The 21,056-nt window shown below is 40.4% G+C and overlaps 2 protein-coding genes across 2 annotated transcripts in view; both read right to left on the bottom strand.

Annotated features, from left to right (window-relative positions):
- The window catches only part of PES1 (pescadillo ribosomal biogenesis factor 1), a 426,838-nt gene that overhangs the window by 396,848 nt on the left and 8,934 nt on the right, over nucleotides 1-21,056 (bottom strand). The window lies entirely within an intron of this gene.
- The window catches only part of MORC2 (MORC family CW-type zinc finger 2), an 84,376-nt gene that overhangs the window by 54,709 nt on the left and 8,611 nt on the right, over nucleotides 1-21,056 (bottom strand). The window contains exons 3-9 of the mRNA XM_063315279.1: nucleotides 19,915-19,949; nucleotides 13,096-13,164; nucleotides 7,298-7,388; nucleotides 1,558-1,666; nucleotides 1,300-1,459; nucleotides 1,044-1,155; nucleotides 755-880 (exon numbers count right to left, since the gene is read on the bottom strand). Coding sequence (XP_063171349.1) covers nucleotides 755-880; nucleotides 1,044-1,155; nucleotides 1,300-1,459; nucleotides 1,558-1,666; nucleotides 7,298-7,388; nucleotides 13,096-13,164; nucleotides 19,915-19,949 — 702 coding nt within the window. The remainder of the gene's footprint in view (nucleotides 1-754; nucleotides 881-1,043; nucleotides 1,156-1,299; nucleotides 1,460-1,557; nucleotides 1,667-7,297; nucleotides 7,389-13,095; nucleotides 13,165-19,914; nucleotides 19,950-21,056) is intronic.

Genomic DNA, 21,056 nt, shown 5'->3' with positions numbered 1-21,056 from the left:
CGCTGTGATGATTGAAAAATTATCATAAAACTCACCATGGTAGGCATTAGAATCTACCGAAGGAGTATATAAAACTATTATCTAGATATAGGAATGACTGTAAGGTACTGTAACAGAAACTACTTATTACTATTTTTACTTTGATCAAGCAGTGCAAAGTTCTTTAGTTCTTCAAGAAATAATTCTGCAAGAACTAATCACTGTCAAACAGATAGAATGTTTCTGAAGACGAGTATAGCAGGATTTGCTTGAAGTTGGCTTTCAAAAGAAAAAGTGGACTCTCATTTTTAAATGGGAATGTAGGACCAACAAGTGCCCAAACTAAGCATTTCAGTCAATAGCATATTGCAGCCATGGGAACATCAACATTTGAGAAGTTTAGTAGGCATAGTGATTGTTGTATAATTTAAATTTTATCATTGCCAGTAATATTAAAAGGAGTATCAAGAGAAAAAATTACGCAGTAAGAAAACAGAGATGATCACATTAGGCCATGGGACTTGGCATAATAACCAACATGTTTTGGAAAATAACTGCAATTAACTCATGATGATGAAACATGGGATGATTAACACAAGCTCAATTTAAACTATGTTGCAATGGGTAGAACCAACACAAGATCCGAAAGATTGGCAAAACCGATAGAGGGTTTCAACTGGACGCTCATCAGAAGAACAATAGCAACTTGAGATGTTTTGTTATCTGCTCAACACAGAATTCCCTGGCTGTAAGAGATCTTGGCTATATATCATACCTAGGCTTGTATAAGCAGCAGGAGAGGCGTTTAGTTTGTACTTTGTAGCCATGGATGAAGATTCGCATTCTGGGATCAATGTAGAGCACAGCAGCATATGCACGGAAAGAACGGCGTTCTGGCTTCCTGAAATGGAACACAGGCTTATAGAACTTATAGAAAGTTAGGGCCTATATCCTACTAAATCCACCATCTGTAAACTGAGTGATTAACAGCATACAAATTATATTATCCTTGATTAAAAACAAAACAAAACTGTAGCTTAAGTTGCTGATTCTATCAAACATACGTTCCCTCTGGTGGAGTTTCAGCCATCTGGATATCTCGGGGATCAGAGGTCACATCTAGCTCAGGTTCACCATTATCCATCAATTTGAGATTGAAGACAATCACCAAGGTCCCTGAGGCAACAGACACAGTGATATTAACTCTCTTATGTAACCATTTTTCCTTTGAATAGATAGCCACATGCATTGGATCTATCATGCAAATATGCTGTGTTGAAAACACTTATTTCAAAGCATACTGTCCTTATACACTCCTACCTTTCTCTCCAAAAATCTTGTCAAACTGCTGCATCACTTCCTGCTCTGATTTAAAAGGGGAATACTTGTAAATCAGTTCAGTCTCAATGGAAAATTTTTCCATGTTGTCTGTCAAAGGCTCTCTAGTGCAGGCATTCCAGGTAGGCAATGGAACAATCACCTGCAATTCAAAAAAAGTTCTTTAAAATGAATTATATTTTGATGGTCTTGCAAAAACTGACTTGTTTTGTATTATTATTCAGGCAAATACTTGCAAACCTCATCAATGCCTTCCTCTTCATGAAATGTGCGAGACAAGAAGAGACAGGTCATACTGTTTTCCTTCTTCGTAAAGAGGATGAAATCCTTACCAATCCGCATGGAACCTCTGCAGAAAGATTTCAAGTTATGGAATATACTGGCAAGTGTTACTCAAAAGCAATCCTTCTACTGGACATATTGAAAGTGACATGGCAGGGAACAAGCTTACTTTGTTTGAACAACTGAAAATCCTGTTACCTTTGGAGATGGCTAACCAAAAATTCAGAAAAGGACAAATGAAATCCATTTGGAATTTGGGTACAGGCTATAAAGACATCAAGTCTTTCAATTTAATGGAAGATGTCTGAATGCAGATACTGTTTGCATTTTGCTCTAGGACAATATAGTTTGGAAGACTTATAACTACACGATTTATTATAGGGTAATAACATACATGAAGAAATCAGCTTTAAGCAAACTGCATTCAAAGGAATCCAGAAGTAGTAGTAGGTAATCTCCTTCAGCTTCTTATTGGAATCAATTTCATTCCAGGACGTGGCAAAGTTATATAACCAAGATTCATTCTACTAAACTTGGCTGAAGAGATTGATGGCTATGAATTGTCTTTAATGCCTTAAAAACAACAGGTCAGTTGTGTGGGTTGAATTTTAGCTCAGTTCCAGGATGAATAATTTTTATTCTATTTCTAGTATTCCCATCTTAAACTATTTATTTATTTATTTGATTACTATAGCTGCCCATCTCAGCAAGTGACTCTGGGCGGCTTACAACAATAAAACCACAAAACAATTACAATTAAAACAATTAAAACATATAATAAATACACATGGCTGCCAAGTGAGCAAAGCATGGATGTTAATACAGCCAACCATCCACACGCTCGAGGCCACAGGCTTGGGCACAAAACCAGGTCTTCACGGCCTTACGAAAGGCCAACAGGGTCGGGGACATCCTAATTTCTGGAGGGAGGATGTTCCAGAGGGCAGACGCTACAGAAGAGAAGGCATGCCTTCTAGTTCCCGCCAACCAACACTCCCTGGCTGATGGACTGGCAGCATACCCAACCTACTAGATCAAATTGGATGGGCAGAAACAACTGGGAGAAGGCAGTCCCTTAGGTAACCCTGCCCCAAGCCATGAAGGGCTTTAAAGGTGACAACCAGTACCTTGAATTGCACCCAGAAGCACACCGGCAATCAATGCAGCTCATGTAGCAGTGGTGTTACATGTGTCAAGTACCTGACACCAATTACTATCCATGCAGCTGCATTCTGCACCAGTTGAAGCTTCCAAATGCTCTTCAAGGGCAGCCCCATGTAGAGCGCATTACAGTAGTCCAGACAGGAGGTCATGAGGGCATGAGTGACTGTAAGCAAAGCCTCTTGGTCTAGGAATGGGCACAGCTGGCGCACAACCCGAAGACGTACAAAGGCTCTCCTAGCCACAGCTGCCACCTGCTCTTTGAGCAGGAGCTGTGAGTCTACGAGGAACCCCCGATTGTGTACCGGGTCTGTCTGGGGCAGTGCAACCCCATCCAAGACCAAAGGTGGAAAAACCTTAGCACCGGGAGGCCCACAAATCCAAAGCCACTCAATCTTGCTTGGGTTGAGTCGAAGCCCATTGCACCCCATCCAGGCCTTTACAGCCTCCAGGCACTGGGTCAGGACATCCACGGCATCACTCAGGCGGTCTGGGATATATATATATAAAGCTGAGTATCATCAGCATATTGATGGTATCTCACCCCAAACCATCGGATCACCTCACCCCACGGTCTCATGTAGATGTTAAATAGGAGAGGACAGAGAACCGAGCCCTGAGGCACCCCAGAGTAGGGGATGTGGGCTGGACCTTTCCCCCCCTATCAACACCGACTGGAACCGACCCTGGAGGAAGGAGGAGAACCAGCACAACACTGTGCCAACCACCCCCAACTCCCAAAGCTGGTCCAGAGGATACCACGATCGATGGTATCGAAGGCCCCTGAGAGGTCAAGAAGAGCAAGGATGGTCACACTGCCCCCATCCTGCTCCTGCCAGAGGTCTGAGTGCAATCAACGCCGTCTCAGTCCCATCACCCGGCCTGAACCCTGACTGAAAAGGGTCCAGATAATCTGCTTCATCCAGGGTCCTCTGCAGCTACCACGCGACCACTCTCTCCACAACCTTCCCCAAAAAGGGGAGGTTGGAGACTGGCCGAAAACTGTCCAGGCTGGCTGGGTCGAGCGACGGCATCTTGAGGAGAGGACGCACCACCGCCTCCTTAAGAGCTGGTGGGAGCACCCCCTCTCTCAAAGAGGAATTAACCACCGCCCAGAACCAATCATGTGCCTCCTCCCGGGCAGCCTTGACCAACCAGGAAGGGCATGGATCTAATACAGAAGTGACCGAACTTGTAGCTGTGAGGGCCCTGTCCACTTCCTCAGGTGCAACCGGATCAAACTCCCCCCAGATGACCATGACAGACTTTGTCCCTGTATCCTCCACTGGCCCTGCCTTAAAGCTGGAGTCCAACGTAGACCAAATGCGAGCAACTTTATCCGCTAGATGCACAGCATATTCCTCACAGAGGCCCTGCAGGTGAAGCTCGGTATTGCTCTCTCCAAGGAAGGACCGAGCCACCCAAAACAGGGCTGCTGGGCGGCTAACTGCAGATGCAATAAGGGCAGAGAAATAACCATGTTTCGCCACCCTTACCGCCACAAGGTAGGCTCTAATAGCGGCTCTAGCTTGTGTTAGGTTGTCTTCGCTCCCCGTCTTCCGCCAGTGGTGCTCCAGGCGTCTCTTAGCCCTCTTAAGCCTCCTCAGCTCCTCTGTAAACCACGGGGAGCCGCAGGAGCCATGGGAACAGAGAGGCCGCTCAGGCGCGATCCGATCCAAGGCCCTGTCCGCTCCCTCATTCCATGCAGCCACCAAGTCCTCAGTTGGACTGTGTAGCAGACTTCCCGGAACAACCCCGAGCTCCCTCTGAAACCCAATTGGGTTCATCAGTCTGCGGAAAGGGGTGGTGCCAGAGAACTGGAAGCTCACCAGGCAGTGATCTGACCATGACAGGGGAGAAGCCAAGTTCTCCCTCAATTTCAGAGCACTCTGCCACTGCTCCGACAGAAAAACCAGGTCAGGCGAATGACCACCATTATGCGCCGGGCCCTGGATTACTTGGGACAGGCCCATGGCTGTCATGGTAACCATGAACTCCCGAGCTACCTCTGACCCTGCCCCCAAGGAAGGCAGGTTGAAATCCCCCAAGACCATAAGCCTGGGGAACTCCACCGCCAACCTGGCTACGGAGTGAAGCAGCTCAGGCAGGGAGGTTGCTACACAGGAGGGAGGCTGGTACAATAGCAACAGTCCCAGCTGCTCCCTAGAGCCCAACTTAACAGGGTCTCGCACCTGGCAATCTGAGGAGTCCCTGGATGTCTCCCAAGTGTCTCGGATGACCACCGCCACTACCCTGGAGTCTCAGCTGGTGCCAGTAACCAGCTAAGCACATTTCAGAAAGGGGGACTCCCCCCTCCTCTCCCATCCAGGTCTCCGTAATACAAGTCAGGTCAGCTTTCTCATCCACGATCAAATCATGGATGAGGATGGCCTTATTACAAACTGACCTGGCATTCAATAGCAGCAGCTGACAGCCCAGGGCCTTGAAAGTCTGCCAACCGGGACCCGGGAGTGAGTTCAAGGGGCTGGAACGTGCCACAGGAATGATATACCTGTGACCCCTTCCACATACAAATCTTGCCCGTCTCCCGCCATTTCTCCCTCTATGTCATGAGTAAGGATGGCGAGCAGGGGGCTCCCATCCAGGCTGTAAAGCGCATGCGTAGTACTGAGGAATTAGGTATCCATTCAAAGAGACACAGATCGGGCCCGCCTTAGCCTTTGGGGTTTATGTCTGGGTTTTTCCCACACTTCTTCAGTTTGTTAGGATTTTCTGTTATGTAGCAGTAATAAAACACTAGAGACCTATTCCTTGTCTCAGCGTGGTTCCTGGCTGTTAGGACATTCTACCCGTCACTACTGGGATATTATAGCCTGCCCTCATCCGTTCAAAACCGTTCCCCCTCCCCTATCAAAATCCATGCCCAGGCCTGCACCCCCCACCTCACAACAACCTACAGTCTGAACGAAACTCCTTAATACCTAAGATGCTTCTGCAGTGTTAGCACTCAGCACCTCAAGTTAATTAAGGGTCACCTCCTTAAACCCCATCTACCAACCACACCAACCATTCCTTGCCATAAGCCAGTCTCCTCTCACCAGGCTGCTCAGGCCCCAATTACACAATCGCTGTGATTCAAACCCCTCCCTGGCTCTCACCCAGAGACGGGACAAAATCCAGGGCACAAGCCTAACCCTTCTAATTGCAGTTCTCTGATCAGTTCTTCAATTGGTTATCTTGGGTTACAATGACTGTCACTTAGATAACCATCAGCAACTCTCAGCCAGGGAGGAGGTGAAATGGCTGCCCGCCTGTACGGGGGAGGGAGCTGTAGCCGCAAAGCACCGGCTGTTGCAACCAGCCTGGTCCAGCTCTGCCAGCTCTGCCTCCGCCACAGCAAATCCCTCACCTTCAGGTGGCTACACACTCCAGCAGCCTCGCCCTCATCTCCTTGCCCCTTGGCACAGTCCCTCCTGCAGGGCAACAGGGGCTTCTTCTGTCTTCAGTGCCGACTTCCTTCCCTCCATCACGCTGCCAATTGATATAAAAGACCTGAAGCACTTCCCGTGTGAGGCTGCCAATCCACATTCCTGGAGGCTCTACAATCCAGCCACCTCCGCCGGCTCCAAGCCCCCAAGGCTAGCTCTCCAAGCCATGCTCCAGCTGCAGATCCAGGTAAGGGAATGGGCCCTGGAGGCCACATGCAATCCTGTTTCAAGCCACCAAACAGCCCAGCAAGAATTAAAAGCTTCATGGGCCAGGTCGAAAACTAGTCCAATTTATTCCAATTGAAGGACGAACCCAAGAGACTCCTCCACCAGACAGACCAAATATCCAGTTCTCTAACTCTCCACAACATACTAAAATCCTCCCACAAATCCTACCCGCTCTACATACACATGCTGACTCGGCGCCATCTTTAAAAAAAATACTGAAATAGGTGGTCGCTGAATAATTTTAATCGATCTTGGCTGAAATTAAATTTTCTGGATTCACGTCAAATCATATTCGGAGTCCTTGATACAAAAATTACATTATTATGCTAGTGGGTAATTAGTGATAAAACAGAGCTAGGATATTATTAGTTTTTTAAGACCTTGCAACAGATTCTCCTCAGGCAGTTCATCAGATTGGGAGATGAGTTCTACTCCAATGAGTTGCTACTGAAAGAGATTGCTGTTTTGACTTCCCCACTGAGGGACTTAGATGATTTGGGTTAGTCCTTAGTTACATGTATCCACAGCTACTGGGTTGGATTTTTGGGGTGTACTGAAGAAATCCAAATGAACATATCAAGTGATTATTATCTACAGTCCTAAAAAGTAATTGCAGGAATGTCTTCTCTCATACAAATTTGCTTGAAGAAAATGAAGTAAAACTATACTGCTGGTTTTTTTTATTTGGTTCATAAGGTAAGGTAAAATAAGATATGCAAAAGTAGTTTCATCAAGTAACCAAAGAAGCAAGCAACATCGTGAAAAAATTCTTACTGCTTTCAGTAAATAAACTTTTCTTTTTCTTTTTAGCATTTTAATGAAACAAAAAGTATTTGGGAGATTGGAGTCCATATACCTACGATTTTAAGCCATTCCCATATTGTCCAATCTGTGTGGATTCTGGTGACCGTTTAGCAGATTTACCAAACTGAATCACACTTGCAGCATCATCTGAAAATAATACGACAAAATGAAGAAAATAACTCAGAGTATATTTATTACTAGCTCACTCAGTGTACTGAAGCATCAGATAAAGCTTTCTTCCAGGTATGCTTCAACTTTCATTATCTCTATTCAGAAGGTGGGGAGGTATCTTAAAAGATAGAGCAGATTCACAAAGCCACTTGGAGCCTTTTCTTCTGATGACAATAAGCTCCATGCTGAACTTCAATAATGACAAAGATATAATTACCAGGCAATCGTATTATATGGTAAAGTGGATGTAATTGCCAAGAAATACTGTTTTCTCTACTGGGAAGCCACCAAAGAATCTTCTAGGCTACAATATTTTCACACGTCTTTTCACTGATTTACTGTATGCATTCCAAACAAATTCATTCATGTTAGCTCTGAAGTTAAATTAGAGAGATGTTATGGTCCAGCAGCAAACAGTTTTGTCGCAAAAAATGGAAGCATTTGCTTAAATCTGCTGTTGCACTTTACTTGATTTCATGATCTTGTGACAATGAAATTTTTAAAAATGCAAGGCTGTATAGATTCTTGATTCCACAACAAATTCTAGGTACAATTAGCTATAATTTTAATTCTTTAAATGGATACTGTACAGCAACATTTATAGATTTGGCATCTCTTTAGAACTAGACAAAAACTGCCCTGGGAAGCTCACAGCAGTCCTTAGATTAAGATTGTGGCTTCTGCCTTCTTGGTTAGTTCACTATAGGACCAATATGTAAAGCAAGAGCACTCAGAGAACAACGCTCAACGATTTGCACAACTGACAGCCATGGCAAAAAGCAGTCTAACAGCAAATAGCTTCAGATCACGATTTTTTCCGTTTTTGTTTGCGTTTATTTAATTAAACAAAGCAAAGAAAAAAAAAGACAGCAAAAAATAAAACCAATTTTACACATGCACACACATACTTCTCACACATATATGTATATAAAATCTTTACATAACCATTTCAATAACAGATGGCCATATTTAATCATTCATACAAAAACTACACCTGTAAGTAATTCATTCCTAAGTCGGAAGTAGCATCAGGTCCTCAATCCACTGGGTAATTGAATAAATGTATCCTTCCAATATTGAAGGACAAGTTTCTTAGCAGTAAGTTATGGAGAATCCAGTTCCTTTGTCCAGCTGTCAACTTCCATATAATAGGTACATAATTCAAGAGATTGTGGATGTTTGAAAATAACTGACTTCAAAGTCATATTAGTATTATGTAATTATTTCTTCCCAGAACCTAACCACCATAAGCCATAATTTTAATGATGATGAAGTCTCACTAAATTTCCAACAACAAAGTGATTTATTTATTCCTTTTCTACATAAACATAATAGGCTCCATTAGTCTAAAACATTTTTGTTGAGTAAGCCAGAGTGTAAGATCTACTGTAATTTCTGATACAGACATTAGGTTTCTTATTGTTTAGAAAAGTGAGGAACTCCACCTTCTTGTTTCATTCCATCTAAAATTTGCATTTCAAATATATTTATTAACAAGTATTTATAAAGACCAACTTAACTGTGGTCCTTTTGTCTAGTAAAATTTAGTCACTTCTGGAAAGTTAGGTGTATTCTCTGAAGCTGAAAACGCTAGTGTTGCAGTTGTAAATACGGCCAGTTGGTGCTAACAAACATTTATCCTTTCACATAGGAAATGAGATCACAATTAACGTTAGTTCACTTTTTATCAGGTAAGTGCTGTAGTAGAAACTGGGAATTTGATGGCCATAATATTTCTTGATTTCAGCAAAGCATTTATATTCTATAACAACCTGATTAGCAAATTAGTTAAGTATGTGCTAGAAGGCATGTTTACTTGGTGAATCCATGAATGGCTTGAAATCTACACTAAAGAATGCTCATAAATGGTTCTTCATCAAATTGAAATGAGGTTTTTGAGCGTTATGCTGCAAACCTAGAGAACATTACACAGCCAAACAGGAGGGTAATGTCAGTTTGTGCATCACTTTCAGGAAAGAGCTTATCTTTTTTCCTTGTTCTCTCTCAACACCTAAATTGAGATTGAGATTATTAAAATAGATAACATAGTAGCAGACCTGAAGTCTGCTAAATCTGATAGCAGTCATGCTAAAAATTATGAAACCAGGAACTTCAGCTGACAGAAGAAATTAGGTATTACCTGCTCTGTTCTGTCTTATCCCTGGGTTTACCATTTCTATCAATTGGAGAAAAACCTATAAAACAGAGGCCTCTCTAACATGACCAATGCATAGTTCATAACTCATCTGCCAGGAGTCTACATGTGAAGACATCAATATTCAATATTCAAACTTTATGATCAAAACTATCAATCCAATAACTGGTATTTAAGATATGCTGTGATGGAGTTAACAGCCATTAGACTAGCAGTGACTAATAAGCTCAATACTCCATGAATTTGTCTAATCCCATTTTAAAACCAACTTGTTGACCAAGGCCTATTTCAATGGATGACCACAATTTCTGTGAGTCTGCTCCTTATATTCCCCTCACTGAATGTTTTTACAGGTAGTCCTCGCTTACCGACTGCTTGTTCAGCAACCCATTCAAAGTGACAACAGCACTGAAAAAAGGAGATTTACAACTGGTCCTCGAAGTTGTGGCCATCACAGCATCTCCATGGTCACATGACTGCAATTCAGGTGCTTGGCAATTAGCACACGTTTACAATGGCCTCCGCATCTCGCAATCATGTGATCACCATTTGCAAGCTTCACAGCCAGCTTCCAACAAGCAGTCAATTGGGAAGCCAGCAGGAAGTTGCAAGATGTAGTCACATGACATTGCACTTAACGAACACTGTGATTCACTTAAAGACTGCAGCTGGAACTGATATTTTAAGTTGGTCACAGCCACGTGTTTCTCTTTACTACTGTGTCACTTAGTGATGGAATTGCCAGTCCCAATTATGGTTGGTAAGTAAGGACTACCTGTATATAACCTTAAAGTTCTGATAGTCAGCGGCACACAACAGGTTCCAAGAAAACAAGTTTGAACCAATACCAATACTGAAATAGTTCCAAAATGCTTCAAGTCAGGGAGAAAGTCAAAAGCAGGTCTAGTAAACTCTGCCATGCCCGAGGCACAGGACTGTCAAGTGTAAACATGTATACAGCCTTGACAACAAGGTATCATCATATCAATTATAACTATTCAGAATAGTGTTGCAGAAACATACTATTACCGCAAATCAAAGATAGAACTATTGTAAAGTCAACGGAGTTCTGTATATTCCATTCTTTGGGTATCTGTTATTCATGGACGAAATCAATAGGAAAACTAAGTAGAAAAAATTCAACCAACGCATAGTATGCAAATTCAAGGCACTCAGGTGAATAGATCAGCAGCCATGGCAGGGAAAGGCTTGGTGAATAAGACAGCAAGAAAGATTACCTTAAAACATCAAATGGCCTTTGACAGCATCATAACCTTCTCTCATATTGGGACACATGGAAGGAAGTTACACCACCATTTTGACACTAATTAAAATCTTATTTACTTATGCAATCTAGAGAAGCTGTTTGAAATTTTAATTGGCCCTTACCTAATTTTGTATTTGAAGATATTTATAAAGCTGGAAGCTCTGTTGGTAGTTCATCCTTTAAGGGAGAGGTTTCTGAACTTTGAGATACCACAACTCACTAAAATGATAAATGAGTATGTGCAAACCTCCATCGTACAACCATGATACCACCTTACAATTTTATACAATAAAACTGTTTTAGTAAAAATAGGCAAAAATAAATGAATAAATAGATAAGTTGGAAGAATGAGCTTATTTTTGTATAATTCCTAAAATGTGGTTTTCACTTTGAAGACAGCCACTCTCATTCATCAAAATCAAAGCAAAGGGTATTTCCTTGCCTTAAATCAGCTTCTCTTAAACTGCTGCAGCTTGTAAAACACTGGAAGGTTTTAAGTTGCATTTAGTACTCTCTCTCTCTCCCAGTACTACTGTAACAAACATAGCTTGTCTTCTCTTTCCTTCAAGCTGGTGCTTGGTGTTTGTACATCCCTCCAGAACTTTTGCTATTCCTTCCTTGCTGCAGGCTCACAGCAGCTATTTTTCCTTCAGTTGGAATTCCCTTTGAAGTAAAGGTCAGGGGATGGTTGAAGCTTTGAACAAAAGCCTCACGTTCTCCAGGCATTTTGTATCTCCTCCATTGAAAGATAAGCATGGTGACTTTTTTAAAATGTAAAGAACAGGTAGGCTTCATGGCTTGGACGGGTTTAAATTCAGCACACTTTTGCATCAAATTGGTAAATTCCTTGAAAAAAATTTCATGTGAACCCCCAGTATGTTGAGAATTACTGCTTTAAGGCCAAGTTATCCTTCAAGTCAAGTGTGATTCCTGATGACTTCATGAACATGTCTTTAGTTTTCTTGAGACCTATACAAAACTGATTTATCACTGCTGTCTTCCAGGATGCTATTTTGACTTTTCAGTCCACTCAACAACCTTGGACATCTCCCATCCAGGTACTAACGAGGCTTGATTATGCTTAGTTTCCAAGTACAGATAAGATCAGTCAAGTGTTGCCACCAGCTGAGATAGTTGCATCAAAGAAAAATGGCAAGCTCTTTCTACTTGTCAGAATGGCCCTGAATATGAGAATACTTTCCTCTGTGTCTTATTGTCAGTTTTCTGTCCACCGAAGAATCTAAGAGTCCAAGGTCATGATACACTGTCATTAAGACGTGATGTTCCGTAAGATCAATCAGAGAGAAACGCAGCATTTGAAGGACCATATCTCGTAAGTATCAAGCCATCATGGTGGTCATAAAAGCTTGCTGCTATACTTAAAGCACCTAGTGCTTAGAAGATTCTGCAATTTTGCTCTGTGCAGAAAGATAATTTATACACAAGACTGAATGAACATTGCAAATTTACCTCTTTTCTTTCCTTTTCCATTGCAGAACTTTTTAAAAAATACTATCTTGTTATGGAAATGCAATCTTGTCTTATTTTTCCTCCATGTTGTACTACCAAAATTGTCAAGTGCAATTTTAATTGGGTTTGTATTTTTGAGTAATTTGCTTAACATAAAGTTACTTCAAAATCAACATTACATGTAGATAAAACAAAAAATAAGAATCAAATATAAATAAGTAAATACTACCGAGAGCTATTCTTTATGCTTGAAAATTGCTCCTTAAAATACTGAATTATTTTATAATTTCAAAACTCAGTTTGAAAAAGACCTTACAAAAAGACCACGATCAGCTACACGGCTGCTAGTTTAAGTCACATAAGTAAGTGCTTTCCTACTTATAGATCTTCTGGAATACTCAGCCTCAGACTATTTTAGTAACAAAGATTTCTTGTAAGAACATGCAAATTGATATCCAATTCACCAACGTGACAAGTCAAAAAGATCCAGTTTATCAACTTGATGAAATGTGTGGGTTTGTTTACAGGTGCACACAATTACCAAATTACAATTACTCATAAAATTACTAAATAGTTTTGAAGGCATCACACTTGAAATTTCAACTGTATCATCTTTGAATTGTACCTTCAGAGCATCCTAATTGCCAGATCCTAAAAATATTTTTGTCATTGTGCCTTTGCTGACTTCACAAACATTCTAACAAACTTTGGTAAGACATAATGGATCACCCATATCTGACCTACTGTAATCTGTCAATCTTCTCAAATATTCATTTTTTCTTTTTACTTACTTGGGTCCATTCCAGCTCCATCATCCAAAAAACACAGCATGAATCCACCTCGAAGGTCTTCACGATGCTCTATGAGAAGAGAAGACTTTGAGTGATGGGTCCACAATCCTTTTTTTGTATTAGTAATAAAAACTGCAGTGGCCAGGATTTGAGACTTATGCTATTTTCTGACTTCATGCTGTATTTTCAAGCAATATCAAAGGCAGTTCCATGTTTGGAGATAGAGAGGAGATGACAAGGAAATCATCCAAAGAGTTGCACTATGCAACTGAGCACTTCATCCCTTCTCAGCTCCAAGCTGGTAAGATCTTCTCATCATGGTTAACTGAGATTGAAGGAGTTTCTGCCGTAGTAAGCAAATCTGTAAACCCCAACCAGTGCCGTGCTGGAAAAGGGGTAATTTAGAAATGTATGGAACAAAAAACCTAAATAAAGAGGAAATTAGCATCAGAACCTAGCATCAGAAGCTCTCTTAAATTCAATGAAATAATTAGAATTAGATTACTATCAGCAGCTATTAGACTCACTTCATATGTAATGCTATGTTGGGAAAGGACATAATGATGTTCTGCACGACCTATGGTATATGGGTACCTGTCATGTTCACCGTTTCAATGTTCTGAATACATCGTAACGTTTCGCATGTCATTTTCCTGACCCGGGTTTGCTGGAGGGAAATTTCCAGCCATGCCAGGCTATAATCTGTTTACTGCACTGTGGAATGTATGTTTGGGTTATTGCCTCTGTCCAAGGTTATTTTCCCAGGCCGATGTGGGTAACGGTTGCTAACACCTGGGGAGGGGGTGGTTGCTAAGAGGGACCGAGGGCGGGACTGGATTTGAAGCGAGGGTTTTTAGTTTGTATTTGGTGCGCTTTTGCTCATTCTCAGCTTTCTTTGTATTTGCATACTATTCTTTCAATAAATCAGTTATCCTTAAGCCCTTGCTTGTGAGACTGAGTCCGTTAGAATAGGCAATCATTACAGTACCAAAGTCAGCATTTTGATAAAAATCACATGGAGGCTCCCCTCATGCCACAACAGTAATATGTGAATGAGGGAAAAGAACGAATACATCTGTAGATAAACTATTACATAGAAAATTCATTTCCATTCTGCACAACTTTCTAAGCCACCATGCCTTATTTTAAATATATATTATAATTATTCAATTATAAACACAAATATTTGATCATTCACAGCAACAATCTTGTAGCACAAAAGCTGTGCATTACCTTACTATCTTTTATTCTGGAACAAAAACATTTTTTTGCTATTATCTGTTTTTCCTCCCAGCTCATGGAATCAGTTTAAATACATACAATGATTCTTAAGTTCTAATTCCTAACAGCCACTTCATTACAGAAGATAAACCTGTTTGATTTGTAACAAAGATTGCCATTCTAAGATGTCATTAAAAAAAGGTGGGATTCTTTAAAAATAAACCTCAATAAAAGTTAATTTGTGACCAGCCATTTGCTTTATGTTTGTTGTTTATTCGTTCAGTTGCTTCCGACTCTTCATGATTTCATGGACCAGCCCAAGCCAGAGTTTCCTGTCGGTCGTCAACACCCCCAGCTCCCCCAGGGATGGGTCCGTCACCTCTAGAATATCATCCACCTTGCCCTTGGTCGGCCCCTCTTCCTTTTGCCCTCCACTCTCCCTAGCATCAGCATCTTCTCCAGGGTGTCCTGACTTCTCATTATGTGGCCAAAGTATTTCAGTTTTGCCTTTAATACCATTCCCTGCAGTGAGCAGTCTGGCTTTATTTCCTGGAGGATGGACTGGTTTGATCTTCTTGCAGTCCAAGGCACTCTCAGAATTTTCCTCCAACACCACAGTTCAAAAGCATCTATCTTCCTTCTCTCAGCCGTCCTTATGGTCCAGCTCTCGCAGCCATATGTTACTACTGGGAATACCATTGCTTTAACTATGCGGACCTTTGTCGTCAGCGTGATGTCTCTGCTTTTAACTATTTTATCGAGATTTGTCATTGCTCTTCTCCCAAGGATTAAACATCTTCTGATTTCCTGACTGCAGTCAGCATCTGCAGTAATCTTCGCACCTAGAAATACAAAGTCTGTCACTGCCTCTACATTTTCTCCCTCTATTTGCCAGTTATCAATCAAGCTGGTTGCCATAATCTTGGTTTTTTTCAGGTTTAGCTGCAAACCAGCTTTTGCACTTTCTTCTTTCACCTTCATCATAAGGCTCCTCAGTTCCTCTTCGCTTTCAGCCATCAAAGTGGTATCATCTTCATATCTGAGATTGTTACTGTTTCTTCCAGCAATGTTAACTCCAGCCTTGGATTCCTCAAATGTCGCATGATGTGTTCTGCGTACAAGTTGAATAGGTAGGGTGAGAGTATACAGCCCTGCCGTACTCCTTTCCCAATCTTAAACCGGTCTGTTGTTCCATGGTCTGTTCTTACCGTTGCTACTTGGTCGTTATACAGATTCCTCAGGAGGCAGACAAGATGACTTGGTATCCCCATACCGCTAAGAACAATACAATACTTTATTGGCCAAGTATGATCAAACATACAAGGAATTTGACTTTGGTGGAAGAGCTCTCAACTTATCTACACAACATCAAAAATAAACAATAAAGCAACTATGTTCTTTACTAAAACCATACAATCAAGAAAAAAAAATTAAGGAAATAACACTACAGCTATCAACCAACACACACTCATATTTAAAAGGAGAATTTATGGACAGCATACTGCATCTGTTGTCCAACATATGTTCACATCCAACAGAGCATTACCGGTCACATCCCAGCAGTCATGTCTTACCATACATTGTCAATCATTATATCAGGCTACATTAATTAGGAGTTCAACAGAGCAATGGCATGAAGAAAAAAACTGTTTCGATGTCTAGATGTTTTGACATATGGTGCTCTGTAGCGCCGTCCTGATGGTAGAAGTTGAAACAGTTTATGTCCAGGATGCGAAGGGTCTGCAGGTATCTTCTCTGCCCTCCTTTTGACCCTTAAAATATACAGGTCTTCTATAGAAGGCAGGCGGATTGCAATAATTCTTTCTACAGACTTAACTATCCGTTGAAGTCTATATTTGTCCTGCTTGGTTGCAGAACCAAACCAGACAGTTATAGAAGAACAAATAACAAATTCAATAATTCCTCTGTAGAACTGTACCAAAAGCTCCTGAGATAGATTAAACTTCCTATGTTGACGCAGAAAGAACATACTTTGTTGTGCCTCTTTGATGATGTTCTGATGTTAAGGGTCCATTTCAGGTCTTGAGAAATTATGGAGCCCAAGAACTTAAAGGACTCTACTATTAATACTGGGCTATCAAATATAGTAAGAGGGTAGTTAGAAGGATTCTTTCTAAAATCCACAACCATCTCTACAGTTTTGAGCGTATTCAGTTTCAAGTTGTTATAACTACACCGCAGGGCCAGTTGTACCTCCCGTCTATATGCTGACTCATCACTATTCCAAATGAGACCAGTAACAGTTGTGTCATCTGCAAATTTCAGAACAGAAGAATCTTTTGAAATACAGTCATTTGTACAGAGGAAGAAAAGCAACAGGGAGAGCCCACATCCCTGAGGGGCACCTGTGCTAATTGACTGAATACTGGATATAGTTTTGCCTAACCTCACATGCTGTTTCCTGTTAGAAAACTGATTATCCACCTACAGGTAAGGTGAGGCACAGTAAGCTGGATCAGTTTGTTATAAAGAATTCCTGGAATAATAGTATTGAACGCTGAGCTAAAGTCCACAAAAAGGATTCGTACGTAAGACTCTGGAGATTCAAGATGTTGCAGAATATAGTGTAAAGCCATGTTGACAGCATCATCTGCTCTGTTTCCTCTATAAGCAAACTGCAATGGATCCAGCAGAGGATCCGTGATAGCTTTCAGATGAGTCAGCACTAACCTCTCAAAGGTCTTCATAACTACAGACGTCAATGCAACAGGTCTGTAGTCATTCAACTCACTGATGGAAGAATTCTTAGGAACTGGAATAATTGTAGAGCTTTTAAAACAAGAAGGAACATAACACATCTCCAACGATTTATTAGAAATGTGTGTAAAAATAGGGGCCAGTTGTTCCACACAAGCTCTCAGACAGGAGGGAGTCACACCATCTGGGCCTGGAGCTTTTCTGATCTTGTTTTTGAAATAAATCTCGCACTTCTTTTTCCAAGATCACCAGAGGTGAGGAGCCTAAGGAATTGGGAATGGGTATAGAGAAATTTGGTGCTGATAACGTATCTGAAATACAGTTGGTAGCAGCAGATGTGTCTGAAGTACATTTGGTAGCAGCAGGTAACAGTTGTTCCTTCTCAAACCTGCAATAAAACATATTAAGGTCTGCCAATTGACAACCCTCATCATTCAGGAAAGATGGATTATTAAAGCCAATGATATTCTTCAGGCTTTTCCATACAGTTGCAGGATCGTTTGCTGAAAACTGATTTTTCAGCTTTTCTGAATAATTCCTCTTTGCTGCCTTAATCTCTCTCGTAAGTACATTTCTGGCCCGATTATACATAATCCTATCCCCATTCCTATAGGCCTCCTCCTTGTCACGACACAGCTGCTTAAGCTTTGCTGTAAACCACAGCTTATTGTTGTTATATATGTGTATGTTCTTGGTGGGCACACATATGCCCTCACAGAAGCTAATGTATGAATGTCACAGTATCAGTATACTCATCCAGATCTGCTGAGGCAGCTTCAAAAACATTCCAGACTGTGCACTCTAAGCAGGCCTGTAGATTTAACTTAGCATTATCAGACCATATCCACCGATTTTATCACAGGCTTTGCAGTTTTAAGTCTCTGCCTATAGGTGGGGATGAGATAGATCATACAATCAGACAATCCAATTGCTGCACATGGTATAGAGCGGTAAGCTCCTTTTAGTATAGTGTAACAATGGTCCAATATGTTCTTGCCTCTAGTAGGACAACTAACATGTTGTATATATCTGGGCAACTCCTGTGTAAGATTAGTACTATTAAAATCTCCTAAGACAATGAGTAAAGAGTCTGGATACTTCTGTTCTATCCCAATTATCTTGTCTGCTAGAGTCTGTATTGCACTATTTGAGGAAGCAGGAGGTATATAAACTCCAATCAAGATAAATGAAGAAAATTCATGTGGAGCATAGTGTGGTTTGCAATTAATAACTAAAGTCTCTAAGTGCATGCTGCAAGAGTTATGCAGGATTTTAACATCTTTACACCAACGAATGTTAACATAAAAACAAATTCCACCTCCCCTGTGTTTGCCCAATGACTCTATAACTCGATCTCCTCTATAAAGATGAAAGCCTGGGAGTTGTAAAAATCTATCCTCCATCAAGTGATTAAGCCACGTTTCAGTAAAGCAAAGGGCTGCAGCATTTGAAAAGTCAGGATTGTTCCAATTTAAAATGAGCAGCTCATCCATTTTGTTACCTAGTGAGTGAATATTTATTAAATATATTGAGGGGAGAGGAGTTCTAGTTTGTTGCTTTCTCAGTCTTACCAAAATTCCAGCTCGCTTTCTCCTTCGTCTATGTCTCACTTGCCACAATTTGTTATGGTCCACATAGTCAAAGGCTTTAGAATAATCATCAATAAAACAGAAACCGATTTTTTTCTGAAACTCCCTGGCTACATTATCCAGCAGATATTAGCAATTTGGTCCCTAGTTCCTCTGCCTTTTCTAAAAAAAGCTTGTACATCTGGCAATTCTCGCTCCATGAATTGCTGAAGTCTACCTTGCAGGATCTTGAGCATTACCTTACTGGCATGTGAAATAAATGCCACTGTTCGATAGTTTGAACATTCTTTAGTGTTTCCCTTTTTTGGTATGGGGATATAAGTTGATTTTTTCCAATCTGATAGCCATTCTTGTGTTTTCCAAATTTGCTGGCATATAGCATGTATTACTTTGACAGCATCATCTCCTGCTGCCTTGTTATTAGCAATGCTTCTCAAGGCCCATTCAACCTCACTCTTCACTCTTTGCTTTCTATGACTCAAGCTAATTTTGAGTATGACATAACCAATACGTTCAAAGAAATGCTCTATGTTTCTTCTCCATTTTTGCTAAGCAAGTTTCATACCCAATTAATACCTCTGTATAATAGCTGCTTGGGGGTTTCTCCAGGAGAAGGTAAATATTAAAGGTCTAATATTTCTCTAAGAGCTTTCATCCTCTGTAACTCATAATACTGAAAACCTAAAATAAATAATACAGACTCAAAGTTTTTTAAATGATTTAAAAAGTATTCATGCATATTCTTCCTTAGTTCAGGAAAACCTAGATTTTTGTCTGAAGTGTGTACATTTATATTTTTTATAATTTATAATTTTTAGTGTAACATATTGCAAAAGATTTAAATTTTAATTGAGCTAATAGCCAATACATCACATGAGTCTGATTGAACACATCTGACTTAATACAATTTTAGACTGCAACTTAAATTCTTCTCTCCAATACAAGTAACTTTAGGAGTATTCTTATATGAGGAAAATACAAGTTGCTTTAATCCATGTTAAGGCATTAGCAAAGCCAATGATCAAACTGTTTTATCGTATATTATGTCATATATCATTGGTAGAACAGGTTCAAGAACTAATGAAATAAATGAGAAAAACTTCTTTAAAGCTTTCATTAGAGACTGGACATGAAATCAGCAAGCGGAAAAACCATTTAGTTCTTTTTTAGTTCTCATTAAATATGTACATATTCTTTGTGTTTAAATATTCCACCCACTCCACTTTCCAGTCAGCCTTCTATCTTCTATGAATAACTGGCAAGCTACAAGGAAAAGAAGAACTTAACTTACCAGTAAAGATATCTATTCTTGTGGCATTTGCATCTCTACAAAACAACAAGGAATTGGTAAAAACATTTAGTTGAGCATCATCTATCACACCTGACAGAGGGGTTGTAAGTTACTTGTATCTGTTCTTTAAGCACTATTTGTACCCCATAACAAGGTGCTTTAAAATCCATGTATCGCAGATGAAAATAAGAGCAAAAAAGAGGAAACTGGTATTTTTTTCAGAGACAGATAAGCCAGGGAGCTAACTGGCATAAGGTAGTCAAGATTGTACAGTTTTTTAAAATTCTGTGACCAATGCAATTTTAATCACATTCACAGGAGTTGGTACCTTTTTATCCATTTTGTTTTGTTCGAAATTGATTCATTTAATTCAATTGATTCATTAACAGCCAATTTTGAATGCAAATAATTGTTTCAAACTGGAATACCTCAAATTTAGCTATAAAGCATGCTTTTTTCCTCTATAGACTTTAATATTCTTGTAAATGTCTGTAATAAACTGAATTGATGACCTACAAATGTAACTGTCTAAATTAAAAATGTAATTGGCTGAAATAAAATTATGAGTTTTCGCCTTCACAATTCCATATAAACATTGTTTAAAAACTACCCTTCTAAGTTAGGAATTTATTTTTATTGTTTTCCAGCAATCAAGCACTATTTCTATGATTGTCTCCTTCAAAAATTTTAATCAAATGAATGGTCAGGACTTCCTCATTATAGTCTATTCCCTTCCACACTACAGTACCAGTTTTGATTCCCCCACCCTCAAAGAACTATTTCAAGCCAACTCAGCACTATCACTGCCAATTTCAAAATGTGGAGAAGGCAAACAGGATGCATCTATGCATCCATCAGCTGATCAACACTACAGTGCAGAAACAGGCATCTAACCACCTTGGCACTCCATCCATAGTCAGTTTGGCATTTACAACAGTTTACTGTTTGTGAGGAGGCAGCCACATAGCTGATACACCACTACATTCCTCTGCTCACTATATTAGAGTGAGTAAGTAAGAAAACATTTAAGTATGATGGCTTTACCTCTGAACCAGCATGAAACAAGAGATCCTGCCAAAAGAAAACAGCCTGCCAAAAAGCTCCACCTAGCACTGAGTAATTCTATTGGAATCAATTTCTGT

This window comes from Candoia aspera, chromosome 15, assembly GCF_035149785.1.
Source record: "Candoia aspera isolate rCanAsp1 chromosome 15, rCanAsp1.hap2, whole genome shotgun sequence".
NCBI classification, from domain to species: domain Eukaryota; kingdom Metazoa; phylum Chordata; class Lepidosauria; order Squamata; family Boidae; genus Candoia; species Candoia aspera.
The sequence above is the reverse complement of the archived record's forward strand: the minus strand, read 5'-3'. Positions and strand labels throughout refer to the sequence as shown.